We start from the raw sequence: 23,081 nt of genomic DNA, 5'->3' as shown, positions 1-23,081 counted from the left end.
AAAGAAAGAAGGCAAGAGAAAAAATTCCTTCTTCCGGCTCTGAATAATTCTTAGTCACAAGATTAGCTGGAACATTTCTTAATAACATCAACTGATACGAGTACAATGTTGTTTGAAACCAAAAGAAACGATACAAATCTTATCAATCTTATGTTATTTGAATAAAGAGAAGAAGCTGCTAGTTCTGAGTATTTATAAAAGTGGTGGTTTTTTATGGTCGAATTAAGTTGAGAGTACTTACTTGTTCTTCTGGCTGTCTGTGGCTGCAGCCTGAACCTCTTGCAGTGCATGCTGAATTTTTTCATGATTCAGGACTGGCAACAAATCAAATACAAACAACATATTAACATGGAGCCACTGACAACAATCACATAAGACTGAAAACTCAATACTACTACCACAGACGTTTCTGTAACACCTGGGGAATTTTGATACAGACTCACTCCACCAGTTCTACTCAAACGTTGGTCTTTACAATCTAACAATATTTTTGTTTTCAGCTATCAGAAAGGGTCAGATGCGTGTGTGAACTACTACAATCACAGGTAGATTTAAACAAATTACAAAGCATGTCTATGCAGGTATCAATCCAAGACACAGTCTGTAATCTCACACACAGGTTATCTCCCCATTAACATTTTCATCATGGCTCCTCCACCTATATCCTTTTTTGGTGGGGTAGGGGTGTAATCATTTTATGTTATGCAGAAGAAGTATTCCCCACCCCTTCCATCCATCCATCCCTTCCCCTCCCCTCCCCTCCCCTCCCCTCCCCTCCCCTCCCCCCCCCCCCCCACCACTTGAACTGTCCCTCCCAATCCCAGCAACAAGAGAAAACAAGAAGGAAAGGCGTGACTCACAAGATATGTTGCGGCACACCTGCCTCATGTGGTCCAGGTGAGCCAACACTTGTTCCATGCTGGGCTGATCTTTCTTGCTCTCTTTGGACCTGTCGCACACCAGCGAGACAAGCTGCTCAACACTTTCTTTTTCATAGTTTTTCATTAAGAAGGTGTAAAAGACAACTTAATATGGGATCAGCACATGCTTGGCCAACTCCTACTTGTTAAACAATGACCATACTTACATTATATACCAAGTACACATCGATATGCCTAGTTCAAACCTTTTTTTTCAATGTGGAGTGGGTTAGTATGGCAGAGTTTTAGGATGTTTTCATTGTTGGGGTATTTTCCCTCTTTCAATGTTTTTACTGTTCCTACATATCTTTTATTCTGTGACTTCCTATAATAACTTTCACATCTGTTCCTTCTAGTTTTATAGCTTCACTAGTTTTTTTCCAAGACAACGTGTTCCAAAATTAAACATTGTGTCCATGCACTTTCTGCTTTGAAAAATTCGAGAGTAGCCAATTAAGATAGAAGCCAACTAAATAAGCTTACCGAATTGGGTATATTATTTCAGTAATAAAAAAGCTGCTGCTTACCTTGTGTTTTTTGTAATAAAATATTTCTAGTACTTCAAAGTAACTTTTTCGCAGAACGAGCTTTCCTTCCTATGGCGCCCTATGAAAAGTGTTGCAACTGGTACTCACTTGCTTCTCTTGTTTTTGTTGGCGTGCGTTGTTCCACCCAGGCGTGTCAGCTGCTCCTTGATGAGCTCTGCAAGGCGATCCTCATACTCCTGCGCCCAGTACTTGAGCACAGACACCACAAAGTAGTCCATCTTCTTACACTCTCGACAAAGCATGGGGCGCAGCAGCTCTGCACTGGGACTGGAACAAGTTTAGGAAAGGAGAGATTCGCATGTCAGGGGCTTCACTCAGTTCTTAAGTTAAATCAATTCAGTTGAAAGACAGAACAGTTTATCAAGCCTCAAACAAAAGCATTGCCTATCACAGGATTCAAACAAAATATAGTCATCCAGCTATCTTTATCAGCATAGTTAACACACTAAAATTATGCCATGTCAACCAACAGCAAATGTGATCAAGAAAAGCGGAAGGTGCATGTTGTGCAGCTATAAATTGCACAGGCACCGAGCATCAGTCCAACCATGCAGCTGGGCAGCCAGAAGCTGGGGCCAATCAGGAGCTTTTATCTAACCTTAGTGCAACTTTAACTGTTGACTGATGGCATAAGCTCTACAGAAATTTGCATCAGAATAGTGAGAGCCATGGTAGCAACGGCTTGTTTATGGCAACCAGCAACACAGGAATGAGGAGCTGTGGGGGAGATACAAGTAACCACAAAACCCCACAATCAATAAATGTGGAATTTACCCATTTTTCAATCCACATTTGTTAATATTTAACTTCGGAAAAAAAGAGAAAAAAAGGGCAACATTAACATGCAAAGTAACGTGACTGACCTTTCTTGTTTGAGTAGTACCATCAAGGATGTCAAGGCCTCTGCATTTGCTGAAAAATAAAAGCATCAAAGTTGTAGATGACTGAACAAACACATCAACAACCGAGAAGTCACCTAGGAAAGTAAGGTTCAAAATATGTCAAAATCCCAAAGGTGACCCCAGGTCCATGCACAGACAAACAGACAAGGACTGGACACCGGACATTTTAAAGACATAGACCAACAGCCCCTGTTATTGGGTGAAATGCAAGTCCTTGTAGATTAAACAGATGGCACATACATTTGCAAAACTTCTTCTGCGTTTATGGGGTAAAACTCCCAAGCACACTAGTGTTTTTTTGTACAAGTGGGTTTTTACGTGTATGACCGTTTTAACCCTGCCATGGCAGCCATACGCCGCTTTCGGGGGAAAATGTTGGGTATTTTCATTTCCCTATAACCCAGCAAACCCTGACATGGATTACAGGATTTGTTTCCGTGTGCACTTGGTCTTATGCCTGCGTGTACACACGAAGGGAGGTAAGGCATTGTGCAGGTTAGCACATAAGTTGACCTGGGAGATCGGAAACATCTCCACCCTTATCCCGTCAGGCTCAGCCAGGATTGGAACCCACGACCTTCTGCTTGGGAGGCCGGCATCTTATCCACTAGGCCATTGCGTCCGTCTTTTACAAAACATTATTTTTCAGTACGAAGGCTTCACCAGAGGAAGACCGACAGACAGACACATACAGACACGAAAAAAGCCACAAGTGTTATTACCTGTGTATTCCAACATGGGCAGAACAGGCAACATGTGTTCGATGGGGATGTTGTGTGCCGTGATGAGCTGCCACAGGAAGTATTGCTCTATCGTCTCCCACTTCAGACTCTCGTCTGAAAAGCAAATCATCATTTACATTGTGACTAACTCTTTGAGTTTCTGCCTATCATCTCATCACGAACAAGAACACAGTGTTTGCTATGTCTGTTGTAGCAAAACACTAGGCAAGGATGAAAGTGAACTTTTCCAACTGAAAGCACAACAGAAGGATAAAACTGAGGTTATTTGAACCATGTACTGTACCAGAGAGTAAAATCCTGCCTGCTCTATATCTTGCTCACTGAAGTCAGTCATGGTACCAATACAACAGCACAAAGCTGCATCAGTTGATGCCCATTCAGACATGAACAAGGCTCTGCCTCTGAAAATGCCGTTCCCTAGAAATCTACAAGCATTCTGTGAGAAAAACAACTGAAAATCTAAAAACACATACTGAAAAACTGGCACTTTTTCCTCATATAATTTGTGATATCAATGTAGCATCAATGTATTTCAAATATGATTTTCTCTAAAAATTTAGTATAGTTCAGACATCTATTGACATATTCATAATGCAAAAACTTACTTAATATAGAAAGAAATGTTTCCTTTTTGTTGAAGATGATCAGGTGACCTTGCAGAATCTGGCAGATTAAGTCTTGCAACTGCAACAACAAAACTGTCAGCATGACTTAAAGACTGCATCAACATTTTATCAAAATCAATTAGTCATGCACGATTATACATATAATAGATATATATTCAAATGCATACATTTCAGACATCTTTTATTGTCTAAGGCATTATCCAGAGACACTTCAGTCCTTAGTATCTGCAGTTATCACATGTACCTGGTCGGTTGCCATGTAAACCAGTGTACACTTTGTTCACACATGGTATGTTAGAAACAGTTTCTAAAATTGGACATGGGAGTTGAAAACATGTATCTGTATACTATGGCAACATGACAGGATATTTGTGTGCATGCAATCATTTCTTAACAGGGTTTGTTTAATTGAGACATAAGGCTGTTTTGGGTAATTGTCAGAGCCTATCCCTTAAATAAGTGACAAAATTATGAATGCATGCACAAACACACACACACACTGACGCAGAGACATGTGGACACACACACATGTACACACACAATCACCTGTGTTCCATCAATGTTTTCCACAATCATATGCACAAGCTCGGCATTCCCTACAGCAATCCCGGCAAACTGCAAAAGAAACAAAGCAGGATAGTCTACACATTGTACAAGATTCAGCACTCCAGCTTCAGAAACCTTAACTTAAGTTTTAGGCCAGAAAACTTTACAATGACAAAAGATGTCCAATGTTGAGACTCTCCTGATTACTCAGGTCTATAGAAAATCAGCTACAATATGTTTTTCTCAGAATCCTAGGAACAAAATAATCAAATAACTCAGTTCTACCTTTCTTTTTTGTACATCTTTCACACATTTTTTTATTTTTTATATGCAAACAGAAATATACATACCTGTGTGTAGATGTCAGGTATCAAATAGGTGAAAAGCCGAACATCATCCTCAGCACACAACTGAAAACAGAAAAGCAAATAACTGAAGACATCTATTTGCCAGCTGTGCAAACACAAGAATAAAACTAAAAGTTAATAATGTTCTCTCTTTGCAATTAACAGTGACTGTTGTGGACTGCCTATCAGAACTCACTGCTGGAATGGGCGATTAAGCATTATTTTCAGCATCATGTGTCTACATGGCTGACAAAGGACAAGAGAGAAAAACTACAGAAGATCACAGTACTGTCCATTCTCCTTCACTGAAGACAGGGCGCTACAATCACGGTGCCTTACCTTAAGATCTTGCAGAAGACATGACTTGAAATCCCTCTCATCCAAACTGCTGCAAAACTCCTTGTAGGCCACCATCTTCTCATCACAGTTTTTGCTGCAACCAAGGTGCACCATTGCCATTATGATTGTGGGACAGACCAACTAGTTTGGCTTCATTCGGGTGGCATCAACCTTTCAGGGTCGGGGCATGGCCTTGACACATACTTTCTTCTTTATCTGTTCTTATCAACACCTGTACTAAAAATCAATCTTCTCCCCTGAATCTTGAATCTCTCCTTTAAACTAGAAGAGCAAATTCTTGCAATACTGACAACAATACAGTTCTAAACACGTCACACTGTGCATACATTTTTTTAAACTTAAAACCAACTAAACAGGTACGTATTTCCAGACTACAAACTGATTCATTTTCAAAAGGAAAATACTGACGGGGTGAGGAAGGGGATGGTGTGAGGATTAAACAGGCAATCCATTCAAGGCAGAATTAGTTTCAAGAAAATAAATAACGCTGGGGGTCCAGGGGGCCGCGTCGGTCCCCTGGTGGGGTCCAGGGGCAGAGCACCTGGTAAGGCTCTTGGGGCTATGACCCCAGAAGCTGAAGCATTTTGGCCTTGTAAATATAAATTTAACCCCCTCTGGGTTAAAGGTTTGTTGTTGTTTTTGGTTTTGCTTTTGTGGAGATTTGGATTGCCTGATTAAAGAATTGTGTACTTACCTGACTTTGAGGAAGTAGAGGAGGTAGTATCCAATGCACGGCTGTCTCTCGTACATCTCCCCCATCAACTGGAGGAGAGGTTGTGTGCGGGGGTCCTCTTCCGACATTTGACTCAAGCACCTGTAATCAATCTCAACATCTCAGCCAGAGCAACAACAATCCCACATCTCTTCCAGGAAATTGGAACTTAGTCACATGGTGTAAAAGGGCATCTCATAAGAGCCACCTTCATCAACTGGATCATTCTTATATATTCCCATATAAATGTTAGAATACAGATCTAACCGGCATTTGACCGTACAATTTGACCAGTCAATCAGATTTTCATTATGTACAAAAGCCATCAAGATTAAGATCCACAACTACTTTTCAAGACTCAGCTTAAGAAATGTTCAAGAGTTTTGTTCACATACTGCCAGCCGCCAACCAGAAAGGCAAAGATGGCTCCATAGCAAGACAAACACTTTTTACAACACAGACTCTGCTGAATACTCATATTGGTCAATTAAATGAGGCACATGTTACCAATCAAACTTTTAGTCATACATCATACTTCTTGAAGAGATACAAGCTGAACAACATGAGCAACATTTTCACACGCACAAATACAAACCGACACAGACACACACACAGCAACAAACTCTGAAGACATGAAAATAATTTGGTCACCAAGAACACACGAGTAAAAAAAAAAATTAATACACAAGGTGGCTTTGCCTTACCTGAAGATGACGAACAATGGGGTATCTATAGAGTCTTCGATGGAACTGAAAAAAGAGAGAGGCATAAAAGATTAAAATACTAAATAATGAAATATTTGATCAAAGAACAGTCCCTATTAGTATTAGAGTGCATAAGCCCTTCTTATTCTGACTAATCTACAGCAAGTACAACTTCAAAAAAGGTCCTTATTTTTGTGTTGTTCCTGTAACTTTTTCTTCTGCCTATCCACAAAGAGGCAAGATAATGTGTTAGTTCTGTCATGTATGAGACCTCTGGGTAAGAATAAGAATAAGAATACTTTATTATCTCATAGAGAAATTCAGGGAATCATATTAGAACAAAAATGTGACTGACACTCCATGGCATCTGTTCTGTCTGCCACAGAGTCTCTACAGTGTTGGGAAATGAGCACAGATAGAAGAAAGACAACACTTACTCCTCATCCACGTGGTGGGGGAAGATGTTCTTGTTGACCTGGTCCTTCAAGATCTGACACAGGCAGCTGGCTAAGCTGGACGCAATGTCGTCAAAGTCATCCTGAAGCACACATTTTAGTGTAGGTGTCAACATGATTTGTGTGTGTGCGTTCAACAAAAGTTAGATTTATTTATTACTCTGTTCATTACTATTAACTTTCATGCATTCAATGAGCTACTGACATGACTTTCATCTTGTAAAACAGCCATGTGACAAATACTGAGAGAGAGAGAGAGAGAGAGAGAGAGAGAGAGAGAGAGAGAGAGAGAGAGAGAGAGAGAGAGACAAACAGACAGACAGACAGACAGACAGAGACAGACCTGTTTACCCCCAAAACTTGACAAGAGTAATGGTCAAGTAAAAAAGTAAAAAAATTGTAATCTGATGACCAAAATAGTAACTCCAACCTTAGTTGAAGCACATTTGAAAATCGTAGTCTGAACTCAAATGGAGTATTTTCCCCCCCAAATCCTAAAAAAAATGTAATAAATTACTCCAAAATAGTACGGGTAAACAGGTCTGCAGAGAGAGAAATTCCTTTAACCTCATAAAAGTTGCAACAATAGTCTGTCTTCATAATCGGCATGTAGCTGGCAAATTGAAAGATGTCAAAGGCTCCAGAGCAAACAACAACCACAACAAATAAGCTAGCGCTGCTATAAAATAAAAAGATGTAACAACAGAGGCACTCACCTCCTGTATGACAACTTTCATCAGTCGATCCAACAAATCACAGCGCATCTCCTGGTTTCTGAAAACAAACAACATGTAATGAAGTTAAACCTCTCCATTCAGGCATAACATTCTTGCAACAAGAAAATGTCGAAGGGACAATCACACATGGTTAGTGTCCCTGCCAACCCATATCCCCACTCCCTTGACAGTACTCCAATGTTTGTCTTTTCATCAGAACACCACTACACCGTGTAATACAGTACAGTGCAGCATTACAGGGGGTGCTCGGACACATTTGCGCCAAACGGTTGTTTTACACAGCCCTACAGGCCACACACTTGACTGTGCGAAAGGGTGCTGAGGGCACTTTAAGTGAAGGTTGTTATTTCCATTCCTCTCTAGCTATCACGTTTTTGTCAAGTGGTCACACTTCTCTTATTGTCTGCAAAGTGTGAGTGTATGTGCTTGCTTGTTGGTGACCAAACACAGCAGGTCCTGTCGAGTTACCGTTAGTCACACTTGGCCATATGTGGCCAACCTAACATAACACTGATCTGGGAATAACTTTGGGCTGTCTTGTAAATGTAGCGTTGTTGGACAAAAGCTACGTACATTTCAGACTGTAGTTCTGCAGTCAGGTCCTTAATGGCTGGCGGAAGCTGATCCAAATGCTCCGTGATGTCAACACCTTTCTCTGGAGGTTTGAAGATTGGTCGGAAAGAACTCTCTTCTGCAGTTTTACCTATTCACAAAAAAATAAAATAAAATAGGAAGAGGCAACAATTGAGTGATTCAGAATACTAATATACACCACTCAACAAGATGGCTGTAGGGGAATTGGCCATAGGTCATTTGCAGTTTCTTTAGATCTAGCCACAATTTCAGAATAAAAGCAGAATGTTTTTCTTTCCTGCATACAAATCCAGATTTAAATCTGTCAATAAAAAATAGGTGCTTGCAAAATGAATGGCACACTGACTGTAAGACTGACCAAGTGGGATGTCATCTTCGTCGTCACTGAAGCTTGCTTCCTGAATGCCGTCACTGATGTGGTTGCCGTTGTCCATACTGGCCGCTCTCTCCCTCACCAGTGGCTCCTCCTTCACCGCTAAAAGCAACACAAACAGACAATCACCACTACAATTCCCTCATGCGTCCAAACTTATAAACACCATTTCAAAGAGAGATGTGAAAGACAACAAATAAACAGGTAAAAAACACACACAAACACACATAAAATGTATACAAAATTCAGAGAAAACCCTAATCAGTGAGCATGCAAAATGTGATCTTGTTGACAGTCGGGCCTGAGATACACACACTGACAATACAATTTACGTAACTTGAAAGCAAGACAATAAATATATGTCTGATCCTCACATTACTCGACCTCCACTATGCATTCACATGTTTCTGTCCCTTATCTTCAACATTCCTTCTACTTTGCAATGCAGAGTGAACATTTCAAGATAAACAAGGAAAAACAACAACTCTGCACTAAAGGAAGCTTAGTGGAGACAGCTCTTGAGAACTATACATATATATATATACAGCAGTCCCTCTCATGATTGGACACCCTTTGGCCATTGCAAACCTGTCCGTACATTGCAGGTGGCCGGTCACGGGAGGGGGGCTCTGCCCCCCCCCCCCCCCCCACATCACACATACACTGAGTGAGTTTATGCTAGCCACTACTTGTACTGGAATAATAAAATCAAATACCGAATTTTCCGGGTCATAAGGGGCGACTTTTTTCCTCGAGTTTGACCCCTGCGCCTTGTATAACGAAGCGCCTAATCCGTGTATGAAATACGAAAAAAATCAAAGAGACCGCCTGAGTACCAGTCAAACAACTTGTGATAATGCATGTTTCAGCTACTAGGTACTACCCTGGCCAAGTTTCCTCTCAAGACATCAAAGAGACCCATAGGTTAAACTCGGTCACTGACCCCGGTGCAGGTAGTGTTTCCTCTCTCAGATATGACAGGGGAACCACCTCTCATAGCTAAAAATGGGTCATTGAACCCTGGGAAGAAGGTCAGTGTCTATAAACAAGGCAACCCAGCTATCACAATGGACCTGCCTTTGATCTTGCCGCACACACAGAGCACACATATTTCCACTCTGTATTCTTCCTTTGACCGTTTGTTACTGGTATACTTTTTCAATTTTGGTGCGCCCTATCGCCCCCCTGCGCCCAATGGGTGACTGGATTACAATTTTTTTTTAAAAGAAGGGGGTGCGCCTTATGCGCTGAAGCGCCTTGTAACCCGGAAAATACGGTAAATGAAATAATAAAAAAGAAGAAAACAAATTTTGGTAAAAATTACTTCGATCTATTGCGTGAAAATAAGAGAGAACAAGTCGCGAAAGGCGAAAATACAACATTTAGTCAAGCTCAGTCGAACTCACAGAATGAAACTGAATGCATTGCATTTTTTCCGCAAGACCGTACACTCGTAGCATCGTCTGTCCACCGCTCGTGGCAAAGGCAGTGAAATTAACAATCCAGAAAAGCGCGGTAGCGGTTGTGCTGAGGAGGATAGCACGCTTTTCTATATCTCTATTCTTTTTAACTCTCTGAACGTGTTTTTAATCCAAACATATCATATCTATATGTTTTTGGAATCAGGAACGGACAAGGAATAAGTTTGAATAAAATGAAATTGTTTTTAAATCGATTTCGGAAATTTAATCTTAATCATAATTTTTATATTTTTATTTTTCAGAGCTTGTTTTTAATCCAAATATAACATATTTATATGTTTTTGGAATCAGAAAATGATGAAGAATACGATAAACGTAATTTTGGATCGTTTTATAAAAAAAATATTTAATTACAATTTTCAGATTTTTAATGACCAAAGTCATTAATTAATTTTTAAGCCTCCAAGCTGAAATGCAATACCAAAGTCCGGGCTTCGTCGAAGATTGCTTGGCCAAAATTTCAATCAATTTTATTGAAAAATGAGAGTGTGACAGTGCCGCCTCAACTTTTACAAAAAGCCGGATATGACGTCATCAGACATTTATCGAAAAAATGAAAAAAACCTCTGGGGATATCATACCCAGGAACTTTCATGTAAAATTTCATACAGATCGGTCCAGAAGTTTACTCTGAATCGCTCTACACACACACACATACACCACGACCCTCGTTTCGATTCCCCCTCTATGTTAAAACATTTAGTCAAAACTTGACTAAATGTAAAAACAAGCCTCAAGACACTGAAGGCCCTGGCATCATATGAAACCAGCCACACATACTCACAGAGGCATGCATGTTTGTGCAGATTCTTTGCAAGAATAACCATGGAAAACCAGTTTGAATAAAAACAAGCCGATAGTCTCATACATGTCATAATTTCTTCTTGTCTGGCTGTATTCAATGCTTGCAGGTCTCTGGCAGCGACTTTCCACTCTCCAGTTGGAAGTGCCCTCATCCTACCCAACCCAACTCTCTCCCTCTCCCCACCCCCTGAACGATAGCGCCACCTTTGAATCTGCATGGAAGATTATTAACACCCTTTCATTTATCTCAATACTCTTTCAGCTCTACCACCATCCCACCTTAGCCCACTCACCACCCCCTCCCTGCCCCCACAGCCACTGCCTGTGTGCAGAGAGGTTGTCAGCTCGAGGCCACTGTCCACTGTGAAAAGCCAAGTGGACGTGTTTAACTTTTGACACTGGTGGGGGAGGGGTGTGTGGGTGTTTCAATGTCCAACATAGCGAGAAAACTGACGGGTTCACAGATGTGGTAACCGACCCAACACCTCACTGGTCAAGACTGAAGACAAAAAGAAGAGTATGCTTTGCTAATCTTGTCAATGAATGAGACGCACAGCAGAGCTATCCTTTACCACTGCCAAATTGATCGAAGTTATATCATGATACGTGATGCTGAGTACTTTGGATTTCAACTCTCTTGCTGTCAGGGCCTGGGGCTTCCGTTGTTTATGTTTGGCAGACAAGAAAACAAAGAACATCGAGCAATTTTGCGTTGGCATCTTCTCCTCTAACTGCAAAAAAAAGTAAAGACTGTAAACCAGTGTCATACCCAAGTCAATGCCCCTCCTACTGGTTATGTGTGCACTCAAGTTAACACGACTGACATGACCTTTGTACCAGGCGCCGGACTAGCCATAATTATACTGCTCTGTTATCAATTTGGTTGCGGTGAATATTCGATAATCGTCTGTCCGCACATTGCAGATATGACCTACAGTTTGGACCAAAAATGAGTGACTGTGTCCATGTTTTGCAGGTTTGTTTGTTTGTTTGCTTAACGCCCAGCCGACCACGAAGGGCCATATCAGGGCGGTGCTGCTTTGACATATCACGTTTTGCAGGTGTCCGTTTGAAGAGGGTGCATATATTATTAATATACTCTGTGCCAAGCAAATGTGTCTGTACATGTCAGGTGTCCGCTCATGCCGGTGGCCATACATTGCAGGAACTGCTGTATACTGAACTTGAATTTCAGTGAGTTTTTTTTCAGGCTGAGTATGTACTGTGGAATAGCTCCTTAAGTAATTGATGGGCACGTTCGAACCTCACTTTCATTTCTTAGGACACGAAAAACACACACATACCGTCTTGATTGCAGAATTCAAAAAAGTTCTGATGTACAAGGGCCCTCAGCTCTCTGTCCAGTTTTGGATTGTCGAACAGTGGGTGTAATGTCTTTGTGTTGGCCGAGCTAAAAACAGAGACACAGCTTTCATTCTTCATGCATATGACAGTCACAGCAGTAGAGCTAAGTTAACGTGTGCAGAGTGCATCACTGGCATATGACAAGAGAAAATGATGCATGAAACTTGCAAGCAGTGTCCTTCCACTGACCCCCTCCAACAGCACACACCTCTGACACACATCACAGTCACAGAGAGAGAGAGAGAGCGAGAGAGAGTGAGAGAGAAAGGGTCAGTGATAGCAAGCATGCAATGTTCTTTTTTTAATATATTCGAAGCTATACTCACATCACAATGTTCTTTTTTTAATATACTCCAAGCTATACTCACATCAGAACATGTCTTGCAATGATCGTTCTAAGCGCTGTGAAAAATCCTTCTTTAATCTCAGCTGCGTATCTTGGGCAAAAATTGTTCATTATCTGAAAGAAACACAAATCTGCTTAAAACAAAATGTCAAGATACAGTGATTATTCAATGATTAAAACAACCCCTTAAACTAATTTAAAAAACCCACACACCCCACACACACAATACAAGACACAGTGAATTCTCAACTAGACCTGTTTATGCTACCAGTACCAATGAAGGGTTAACTATTGTGCATATATATAAATACTAGATGATTACCCGCTTCGCCGGGTACCGGCTTTGCCGGGAAGAAGTAGAGCCGAATACCAGGCTGCGCCTGGGACCCGGCTTTGCCGGGCGAAGGAAAGGAGATAAACGCGCAAAACACTGGAGACCTTCTAAAAATAGTAACGTAGTAACGGGAATATAGATTGACGCCACACGGAGGAAGGGAGATAATCGCGGCTGAAAACACTGGAGAAGATAAGGAAGAGTTACTGGTAGTGGATCCAGACCAAAAAAAAAACAAAATCGGTTCAGCGCGCACAGCGCTGCGCGCTGAGAGCACGTGTTGAAATATCTCATCGATGAGGTTGTGTCCGGGGTGTAGCTGAATACGGTGTCCAAATTTGAAAAAGATCCACCGAGAACTTTGGCCGTGCATCGCGAACAGACAGACAGACAGACAGACACTAGTCGTATATATAAATAAGCAGCCTCCGTTTTCTGCATGCTTGTGTGCTTGTTACTCCATGGACAGGTCAACACTAGTTTATTTTTAAACACCTTTGAAAACAAAACAAACAAAACAAATATCCAAATCCAATCATCACTACTTCCCCATCTCTAATCAGTACATAACTGAACGACATGTTTCAAATAAATAATGTGAAAAGGGTTGGTCACAGTGCCCACAAAATATTTCAAAATACACATGCTTGGTGTTAATTAACTTGAAATTTACGGTATCCTGCTGGTTAATTGGGAAAATACTTAAAAGGAAACTATATACTGGTCAGTCATATCAGTAGTAATTTAATTTTGCAGTCTTTCCCGTATCAAACTAAAGTTGCTAGTATGCCATAATGCCTGCGTTTGATGTTTGATGTGACAGGGTGACTATTTCATTGGGGGGGGGGGGGGGGGGGGGGGGACTATTTACCCTGTTTTCTAGGTCGTACAAAACCTCTTGAGTGACCACTGTCCATAAATGAAATGCAAGTGTGTGGAGAGAAACGAGTGCAGATGGCTTTGCCTTGCTAAGTCCAGCCCGGCAATACTGACCCACCCCCGCGGGTTAGGGGGAGTCCCATATTGGTTGGGACGAGAAAGAATTTACCCGATGCTCCCCAGCATGTCGTAAGAGGCGACTAACGGATTCTGTTTCTCCTTTTACCCTTGTTAAGTGTTTCTTGTATAGAATATAGTCAATTTTTGTAAAGATTTTAGTCAAGCAGTATGTAAGAAATGTTAAGTCCTTTGTACTGGAAACTTGCATTCTCCCAGTAAGGTAATATATTGTACTACGTTGCAAGCCCCTGGAGCAAATTTTTGATTAGTGCTTTTGTGAACAAGAAACAATTGACAAGTGGCTCTATCCCATCTCCCCCTTCCCCCGTCGCGATATAACCTTCGTGGTTGAAAACGACGTTAAACACCAAATAAAGAAAGAAAGAAATACTGACCCGACACATGAAGTCCAGCAGGGTAGCTGTGATGGCTGGGTGTGGTTTCATGGAATGGTACATCACCAAGATCCCTGGCTCTGAACAACAAAAGCACACACAATCTTTCACTCATGCATAAGTAACACAACACACACACATCTAATTAAAGTAATACACAGCCATACGACTAGGAGAACATAAGTACTCTTCTCTGTCAAAAATGCAAACAAAAATAACAACAGTGCCTTGCATGCTTGTAACAGAAAGAAATGACCATATTCCAAAATTTTAGTAATAAATTTTAATTTAATTAATATACTTACCCAACTCACGTATAGCAATTAACTCTAGTTCAGTGCTGGTAACGCTGTTCGCGTCCCCTTGGTAACAAGGGAGACCACTCTAAAAAGAGAGTGAGCCATCCCATAATGTCCGACCAACTACTGATCTGACTTCCGTATGCGTGCGCATAGGCCGCCATTTGTATCATACCATACGAAGCCCAACTCACTTCTTTTTTAGACCCAAAACCAACCACAGCGGGGAGGCGGGAGGGAATAAACGACGTGAGTTGGGTAAGTATATTAATTAAATTAAAATTTATTACTAAAATTTTGGATTAAATTACATAACTTTACCCAACTCACGTATAGCAGATTGCTACTATAGGTGGTGGGTACTTACCAAAATTCAAGCATGAAGGACCTGTCCTGCAGCTACCAAAGAAGGTAGCGCAGAACTGCCGTCCTGTCTCAGTGAAGAGACGTCCCTGAGATAGTAATTGATGAAGATATCTTCAGATCTCCAATAGGCTGACTCCAGTACCTCAGTAAGCCGGCCAGACCTGAGGACTGCCAGTGACGAAGCCCATGCTCTTGCCTCGTGTGTCCTGGCTGCCGTGAGAGGCAAGAACGCCCTAATATCTCCAGATTGTACCTCCCACCAGGCATAAGCTTGTTTGATAAGATTGGAGACCCACTTAGTCAACGTAACCTTTGCAATGTCCTTATGCCTCGCCGTATTCAGAGATATAAATAGCAGTTTTTGATTTTCTGAACGGAGGTGCCTTGTGCGTGACAGGTAACTACTGAGAGACCTGACAGGACAATTAACTACATCAGGGTCGCCCGGAGCGAGAACATCGCTCAGAGGCCGGATGTGGAGTACAGGAGAGATATGCCCAGGTTTCTGGTTCTTAGCAAGGAAACCTGGTGTAAATTTAAGAGAAACAGACCCATCTTTCTCAAAACCAATATCCTTCTCTAAACCTGACAATGCATGAACCTCGCTACCTCTCCGAGAGGTTGCGAGCAGCAAAAGAAAAACCGCCTTGCGTGTAACATTAATCAAGGATGCCGAGAGAATGGGCTCAAAACCTTCCGAGGCTAAAAACCGCAAAACAAGCATCAAGTCCCAGGCAGGGAGACGTGACCTAGCGCGCACGGCTGTAAGGGAGGCACCCTTAATGACACTAGCTACCACTCCACCGAGTGTAATCTTGTGTCCGAGTTGCGAAAGAGTTGAGGAGATCGCTGACCTCCGTACGCGAAGAGACGAGGGTGAAACTCCCTGTTCTGCCAACCAAGCCAGGTGGTTGGCAACCTGCATCGATCTAGGTGATAAAGGATTAACCCCGTTAAGAGAGCACCACCTAGACCATGCCGCCCAGTGGGAGGAGTACACAGAAGTCGTGGACTCCCTATGGGCATGACGGACAAATTTCAAAGTGGAGGCAGAGGCCCCTGCCTTAAGCAAAGAGCTTCGGACAGAATCCAGGCGTGAAGGCTCAGGATCCGCGGATCTTCGTGGGGGATGCCTGACCGAGGCTGAACAAGATCTCCCTTTTTCACGGCGAGAGGGATCGGGGGCCGAACTGCTAGACGCAGCAAGTCTGGAAACCAGTGCTGGCTTGGCCAAAGAGGAGCGACCAGAACCAGCGCTGGTTTCTCCAAGTCGACCTTTCTTAGTACCTTGCCCAAAAGGCAGAACGGAGGGAAGGCATACGCTGTCAGGTTTGTCCAGTCTATTTCCAATGCATTTACCTTCCAGGCCAGAGCATCCGGGAAGGGGGACACAAAGAGAGGAAGTCTCGCCGAGAACCTCGTGGCAAACAGGTCGATCTTGGGCTTGTCTACCTGAGCCCAGAGACGCTGCAGGGCATGGTGTGAAAGAGTCCATTCTGAGTGAACCACCTTGTCCCCTCTGCTCAAAGTGTCCGCAAGGACGTTCAGACTGCCCCTCAGATACACGGCTGAAAGCAGAATGTCTTGAGTGTGACACCAGGTCAGAAGACAGCAAGCTTTGTCTGACAGACTGGGAGAACGCGTCCCCCCCTGTCTGTTCACATAAGCCGCCACAGTGGTGTTGTCTGTGTGGAGCCTGACATGCTTGCCCACCAGAAAAGGCCTGAACGCATGCAGCGCCAAAGAGACGGCCTCCAATTCTAGCACATTGATGTGCAGGGAGGACTGGGAAGAGTCCCAAACCCCTGACACCGTCTGCTCGTCTAGATGAGCTCCCCACCCCATCAGAGAGGCGTCCGTGAAGAGCTCGCTCTCTGGAGGCTTGCGAACAATGGGCACTCCCTGGAACAACAGAGGGAGCAACCAAATGCGAGTTGTGCGCAGAAACCATGAACCCAGAGCTATCTGGAGATTCCAGCCTTGGGATGACTGATCCCAACGAGCCTGCAGAGCAGACTGGAAAGGCCTCTTGTGCACCCGGCCTAACGGGATGAGAGTCGCCATTGAATCCATTTGGCCCAGAACCGAGGCCAGAACCCGCACACTGGCCCGATTCTCTCCGTAAAGAGAACGTATCAGATCCTGGAGCTTGTCGATCCTTCTCTGAGAAGGACGGACAGACCAGTTTCGGGTGTCGAAATCCATGCCCAGATAAACAAAGTTCTGAGATGGCACCAACTCCGACTTTACCAGGTTTATCGAGAATCCTAGCTGCGAGGCCTGACTGAGCACTCCCCGAGTGTGAGCCTCGCAACGCTCTTTGTCCTGATGGAGGATCAACCAATCGTCCAAATAGGCTCTGAGACGAACACCGTTCTTTCTTACCAGAGCACAAAGCTGTCTGACGATCATCGTAAAGATCCACGGCGCTAGAGACAGGCCAAAAGGAAGGGCCCTGAACTGATACACTCTGTCTCCCCAGGGGAAGCGTAGCCACTTTCTGTCTGCTACATGCATCAGCACATGAAAGTATGCATCTGTGAGATCGACAGACGTCGCCCAGTCCCCCGGACGCAGAGCCTCCCGAACTGAGGTCGTAGTCTCCATCGTGAACTTGATAGCCCGTAAGAACTTGTTGAGGGCTGACAAATCCAAGACAGGTCTCCAAGCCCCCGAGGCTTTTGGCACTACAAAAAGTCTGCCGTAAAACCCCGGGGACTGTAAGTCCGTGACCTCCTCTATTGCTCCCTTGAGCAGAAGAGCAGTCACCTCCTTTTGCACGGCGGCCCTTGCCTCCGAATCCCTTGGAGCCCTGCATGGCGGAATTATCCTGGTCAGAGGTGCCTTCTCCCCTGACCAGAGAAGCCGGAATCCCGAACTCACTATCCCGGTAACCCACTTGCTGTCCACTAGCTGCAGCCAGGAAGTGAGGGCCCTGGATGGGCCGCCCGCTACAACCAGTGCGGGGGCTACCGGGATGAGAGGTTCGGGAACACATCATTGGGGGTGAGGCTTGCGCCCCGACCCCCTAGATCCTCCAAAAGATTGACCCCTCTTAGGGTAAGGAGCCCCGCGGCCCCTACCCCTCGAAGCGAAAGACTGCTTTTGTGACTTGCCGCCGCCGCCAGAAGAAGAGTTCTGAGGCTTGCTGGCGGTCTGAGTCTGAGGCTTAGGAGCCTTCTGGAAACCTTGTAGCGCAAGGTGAGAGAAAGCAATGTCCCTTGCATCCTGTGACTCTTTCTGGAACGCGTCAATGGACGACTGACCCAAAAGAGCCCCGTCCGTGAACGGAGAGACCTTCAAGCTCTCCACATTAGCCCTGTCCCGAATCCTGGAACCTGCCAAGAAGGCAGATCTCCTGGAGTGAACTGCATGGGCATAAAGTTTAGCCGAAAGAGACATCTGTTCTTTCGAAACCTTAGCCAGCGTGGAGAGAAGGGTGGTGACATCCAAAGCCGAAGCGTCGAACCTGAACTCGAAAGGGTCAAGTGATGTGGCGATTGACCTTGACAACGACCTTTGTAGAGACTCTGACACAGAAGAGAGCTCCAACAAAGACCTGCCCGCTTCTTCAATAGCCGCAAGCGACGCGTCAGTAAAAAGGAACAGGCTTGTCCTTACTGTACGTGTCCTCGCGCAACACAGCCATTCCCGGTGACACCGGAAGCACGGCCGACGGCAGGGCGAATGACTCAATTAAGTTGACTGACTGAGGGGCAAACCTGCAATTCGAGGAACCAGAAACTTGACCCCCAGGCTTCGCAAGCCAGTCCATAACATCGTCGGGAGCCTCCCCATGTTGCAACAACAGAGGCACCGGCGGACCACGTTTGGCCTTAAAGACGTTTGCCATTTCGTAGGCAATTGACGAAGATTCGCGGAATCGGAACTGAGGTTTCTGCTCTCGAGCCGACCGGAAATCATCAAAGGCAGAACGAGGTGGTGGAAGCTTTGACCTACTTTCAGCCACCCCTTCAGGAAAATACTTAAATGCCGTCTCGGCGGCCAGCGCCACTGCGCTTGGCAACCTTGACGGCAAAGTAAGTTGAAGGTCGTCCCCCATGGCGGACGTACCCTCGTCGACCTCTCCCTCTTGCTCAAAAGGGCAATCGGGAAGGTGACCCCCAGAGAGACTCTCCTGGTCAACCGAAAGGTCATCCAGGTCAACCACTCCCTGCCCCCCGGGCGGGAGAGGACGATGCGGCTCCCCACGTTCCTCCAAAGAAGGGGGTAGGAGCGCAACGCCCTTTCGCTGAACAGGGCCCGTCGACCCAACTGACCGGGCGCTTCTGCGCGAGGGGTCAGCCAGGCTGTCGGGGCTATTACGGCTCGCAGGCTTTGCAGCCGAGGTCGCCTTTTCCTCCTGAACACGCACCCCACTTTCGCCGGAGAACCCGGCTACTCGTGGGGTAGACAAACCTTTGCCGTGAACCGGCGAGTTCAGCAGAGACACATTGCAAACGTCACCGTCCTGAGAAGCGTGCACATCAACCCGCGTAGTGACAGTCGACCTTGAAGCCGTAGCAGAGGGCGAGGGCCGGATCCTGGCAAGCGAAGGCGGGTCCGCAACACCGGAAGGGAGGGCGCGCAACTCCGCCCGTGTTGAAGAAAGCTCGGCCGCCAAGGTCGAGACCTGTGAGCTCAAAGTGAGCAACAAAGACGCTACATCCGCAGGAGCCAAAACTGGGCCACTAGGCGTCCCAGAAACAACACCAGGATCTTCTACAGGCGTACCCTTAACTGGAATCTGCTTAGACAAAACGGGGGAAGCGAGCATGGCCGCCAAAACCGGTGATTTAGCTGGCAAGGCAGAAAAAGCAGAAACGTCATGACCGGAATTTTTAGCATTACGAGACCCTTTCTTACTGGGCGAGGCATCAGTAGCAACCTGTCTCGCACTAGGCTTTCTCTTAGCGCTGTCTTTCAGCGCCGCTTCCGCCATGTCAACAAACAAACTCACAAAAAAAATTTTCAGAGAAAAATTTCGTAAGTCCGAGCTGAGCGACAAAATGTCGCTAAAGTTACAAGTAAAACAGAAAGATCTCACCAAATACAGCAGAGGTACAGGTGCAAGGCTCAGGCGGCGACCAAGGGGCGAAATCCAAGTCCTAAGACGTAGGAGAAAGGCTGAGCACAGCCAGAGCGAACGAAAACACGTCCCGTTCCCTTGAACGCTGAGTATGGAATGATACAAATGGCGGCCTATGCGCACGCATACGGAAGTCAGATCAGTAGTTGGTCGGACATTATGGGATGGCTCACTCTCTTTTTAGAGTGGTCTCCCTTGTTACCAAGGGGACGCGAACAGCGTTACCAGCACTGAACTAGAGTTAATTGCTATACGTGAGTTGGGTAAAGTTATGTAATTTAATTTCCTTTCAGCTTAATTCTTTGTCAACTTTGTTCACAACACAATTACTGTTCAAATTTTCTTCAGTTACTTGCCTGTATAAAGCAGTACTACCACATGCATTCAATAGAGTGCAAGACAAACTAGAGTCATCATATTTAAACTATTCTGTTGAAAACCAAGTTCAAATAACATTGGATAAAATGCTCAAAAGTTCAGCACTGAAACTCACATCTACCAATTTTGAAAAAGAATGCCACCACATGAGACATTCAATCTCATCTACAAAAGCTGAATTTTGAACAGCTTACTCACAAAATAAGGCCAACAGATACAAATATTGTAAACATTGCACAATGTAGACATTACCGATGTTCATGATGCTGTCTCTGGTGGCATCAAAGAAGAGCCAGTCAAAGAAGAGAGCAAGCTTGGCATCAGATGCTGCCACATTCGACTGAAACAATACAAAGCCTTTGGTATCTTCACAGTACAATAAGAGGGGGGAAAATGAAACAAAATGCAATGTGCCCATTACGGCACAAATGTCATTAACAGAGTTAACACTGTATCAATAATAGCCAACTGGCTGTCTGGTGTGGCCAAGCAAAAAATGTGTTTTCGACGAACAGGCAAAACAAAAAGAAGAAAAATACAGGATTTTTTGTTGTTGCTACGAAGGCCTTTTATTGGCTGGAAATCGTGCCAGTTGTGTGCCTGAGATGTCGGAGAAATGTAGATTCTCTTCTTTAATCACGCATATGAAGTTTTGTTTTTATCAAGGATCAAAATACGTTCTTGGATTGGAAGGAAATAATATGAAACATGAAACTCTGCTTTGTTTATGCCTTAGGGTAGTTAAACACTTAAAGGCACAGTAAGCCTCCCGTAAACCATCACAGATACGGTCAGGCTTTCACACACAGTACAAACACCCTTTCATTCAAACACTCACCGATTGAGAACATCCTAGGTGCCCTCCGTAAAGAGCGAACAATTTTCAAAGAATTTATTTTTGCGTGGTTTATCTTACCCCTGAGCCATCGTGAACCCGTGTGATCCAGTTTCCCTTTTTCACAATGTAGTCGTCAGTTAGTCATTTGAATGCGACTCGATGTGAGCTTATCTACAATAGCACGTTTTTATGCACGAAACAAATGGCTGTGGTTCACAAGAACTCTAGCGATGGCTTTTGACTGTTGAGAGGAACGGCGATATGCATAAACCGTCGTCTGCTACGACCCTTGCGTGACCCTGCTTCCGGGCTTTTCTTTTTTCAAACTTTCACAACTTTGAATTGTACTGATCTTGTCTTGATGAAAAAATAATTCTTTTATGATTAAAGAATGTTTGTGTAACAAGCTGTCAATTTATAATTTAAATTTTAAAAGTTAGGTCTAGCGCAAAAACGCACCACGGTCCAAAAACATTCTGATAATCATCGATCCACGGCTATCGCCAGTTTACATCAATAGAATGAGACCCGAAGGGAAGTAACTCATTTTTGACCTGAGTTCAGGATGGGTCCAAAAAGTGTTCGAGACAATCTGCAAAATTAATTCTTTAAAAATTGCTCGCTCTTTACGTAGGGCACCTAGGATGTTCTCGTTTGGTGAGCATTCAAATGGAAGGGTGTTTGTACTGTGTGTAAAAGCCTGACAGTATCTGTGATGGTTTAAGGGAGGCTTACTGTCCGGGCGTGATTTCCGGTATTGAATATTCATAACAGCCGTCCAGCACCAAAACGAGGCGCCATTGTTGTAGAGGAGCAAGTCCACGAAAATAAATTCTTTGAAAATTTCTCACGCTCGACAGAAAGCAGCCAGGATGTTCCCGTTCGGTGAGCGTTCAAATGGAAGTATGCTTGTACTGTATGTAGACGCTCGTGGAGCTCTGTGATGGTTTACGGGAGGCTTACTGTGCCTTTAAGCTGACAGATTTCATGCCCAATACAGTTGCAGGTGTTACACTCACGGTACATGTGGTTAACAACCAGCCAATGACAGCCCAGCGAGGCATGATGTTGGAGCTGATGGTCTGGTTGGAAGGATGGATGCAGCCACAGATAAAACGAATGAGGTCACAGCGCAGTGTCTGGCTCTCTGGAGTGGACAGGTACATCCTCTGGAACCACTCCTGGTAGCGCTTGTGATGACCAAACTGGACCTAGCACAACAAAACACACTCCTAACAATAAAAGGCTCTATGACGACTGTGGAACTGTTATGTGAAAAGCTGTGGCCCCAGACATGCGTATCATATTACATGGCACATGGATACCACCTGTTTTTCTTCTAGCCCAAAAAATCTCTCCAGAAGTTTACTAATTGTGTTGTAACTTGGAGCCAAATTCTTCTGACTGAGTAACCTGAATTTAAAGAATCAGAACAATAAACCACCTTCAAGAAATCCTTACTGCAGTAAATCAAGTTTTGTTCACAATTTTGTTTACAACTGTTAATAACATGATATTAATTCATTAGATCTACAAGATCTCCAAGAGTGGCACTGTTAAATGGTCTCTTCTAATATTGTTGTGGAACAGTAAGTTGTAACACATAATCCAGAGAAGCAAACACTGCAGTAGCTATCAAGCTTCAATACCATTTACTTGTAAACTGGAAAATGGCAATAAAAACTTCTCATGACTGAAATTTTGTACCTGACTCTTTGTAACACCCTAAACCTTGTATGTACACCTGCTTAATAGGTAACCCTAAATGCAACTTCAGAACCTATTCCTCACATACTACTATTAGCCCTATTCATTCACTG

At 44.0% G+C, this 23,081-nt stretch overlaps 1 protein-coding gene across 1 annotated transcript in view; it reads right to left on the bottom strand.

Moving 5' to 3' along the window:
* Positions 1–23,081, bottom strand: part of LOC138976188 (integrator complex subunit 3-like) — a 33,393-nt gene that overhangs the window by 2,184 nt on the left and 8,128 nt on the right. The window contains exons 10-29 of the mRNA XM_070349037.1: positions 22,281–22,472; positions 20,676–20,763; positions 14,292–14,371; positions 12,586–12,677; positions 12,157–12,263; positions 8,553–8,669; positions 8,174–8,303; positions 7,580–7,637; positions 6,846–6,946; positions 6,409–6,453; positions 5,687–5,806; positions 4,972–5,065; positions 4,636–4,695; positions 4,286–4,354; positions 3,719–3,797; positions 3,093–3,206; positions 2,332–2,380; positions 1,556–1,735; positions 861–949; positions 242–314 (exon numbers count right to left, since the gene is read on the bottom strand). Of these exons, the coding sequence (XP_070205138.1) occupies positions 242–314; positions 861–949; positions 1,556–1,735; positions 2,332–2,380; positions 3,093–3,206; positions 3,719–3,797; positions 4,286–4,354; positions 4,636–4,695; positions 4,972–5,065; positions 5,687–5,806; positions 6,409–6,453; positions 6,846–6,946; positions 7,580–7,637; positions 8,174–8,303; positions 8,553–8,669; positions 12,157–12,263; positions 12,586–12,677; positions 14,292–14,371; positions 20,676–20,763; positions 22,281–22,472 (1,937 nt within the window). The remainder of the gene's footprint in view (positions 1–241; positions 315–860; positions 950–1,555; positions 1,736–2,331; positions 2,381–3,092; positions 3,207–3,718; positions 3,798–4,285; positions 4,355–4,635; positions 4,696–4,971; positions 5,066–5,686; positions 5,807–6,408; positions 6,454–6,845; positions 6,947–7,579; positions 7,638–8,173; positions 8,304–8,552; positions 8,670–12,156; positions 12,264–12,585; positions 12,678–14,291; positions 14,372–20,675; positions 20,764–22,280; positions 22,473–23,081) is intronic.

Source organism: Littorina saxatilis, linkage group LG1 (genome assembly GCF_037325665.1).
Source record: "Littorina saxatilis isolate snail1 linkage group LG1, US_GU_Lsax_2.0, whole genome shotgun sequence".
In the NCBI taxonomy this organism is placed as follows: Eukaryota; Metazoa; Mollusca; class Gastropoda; order Littorinimorpha; family Littorinidae; genus Littorina; species Littorina saxatilis.
This window is presented reverse-complemented; position numbering and strand designations above follow the sequence as displayed.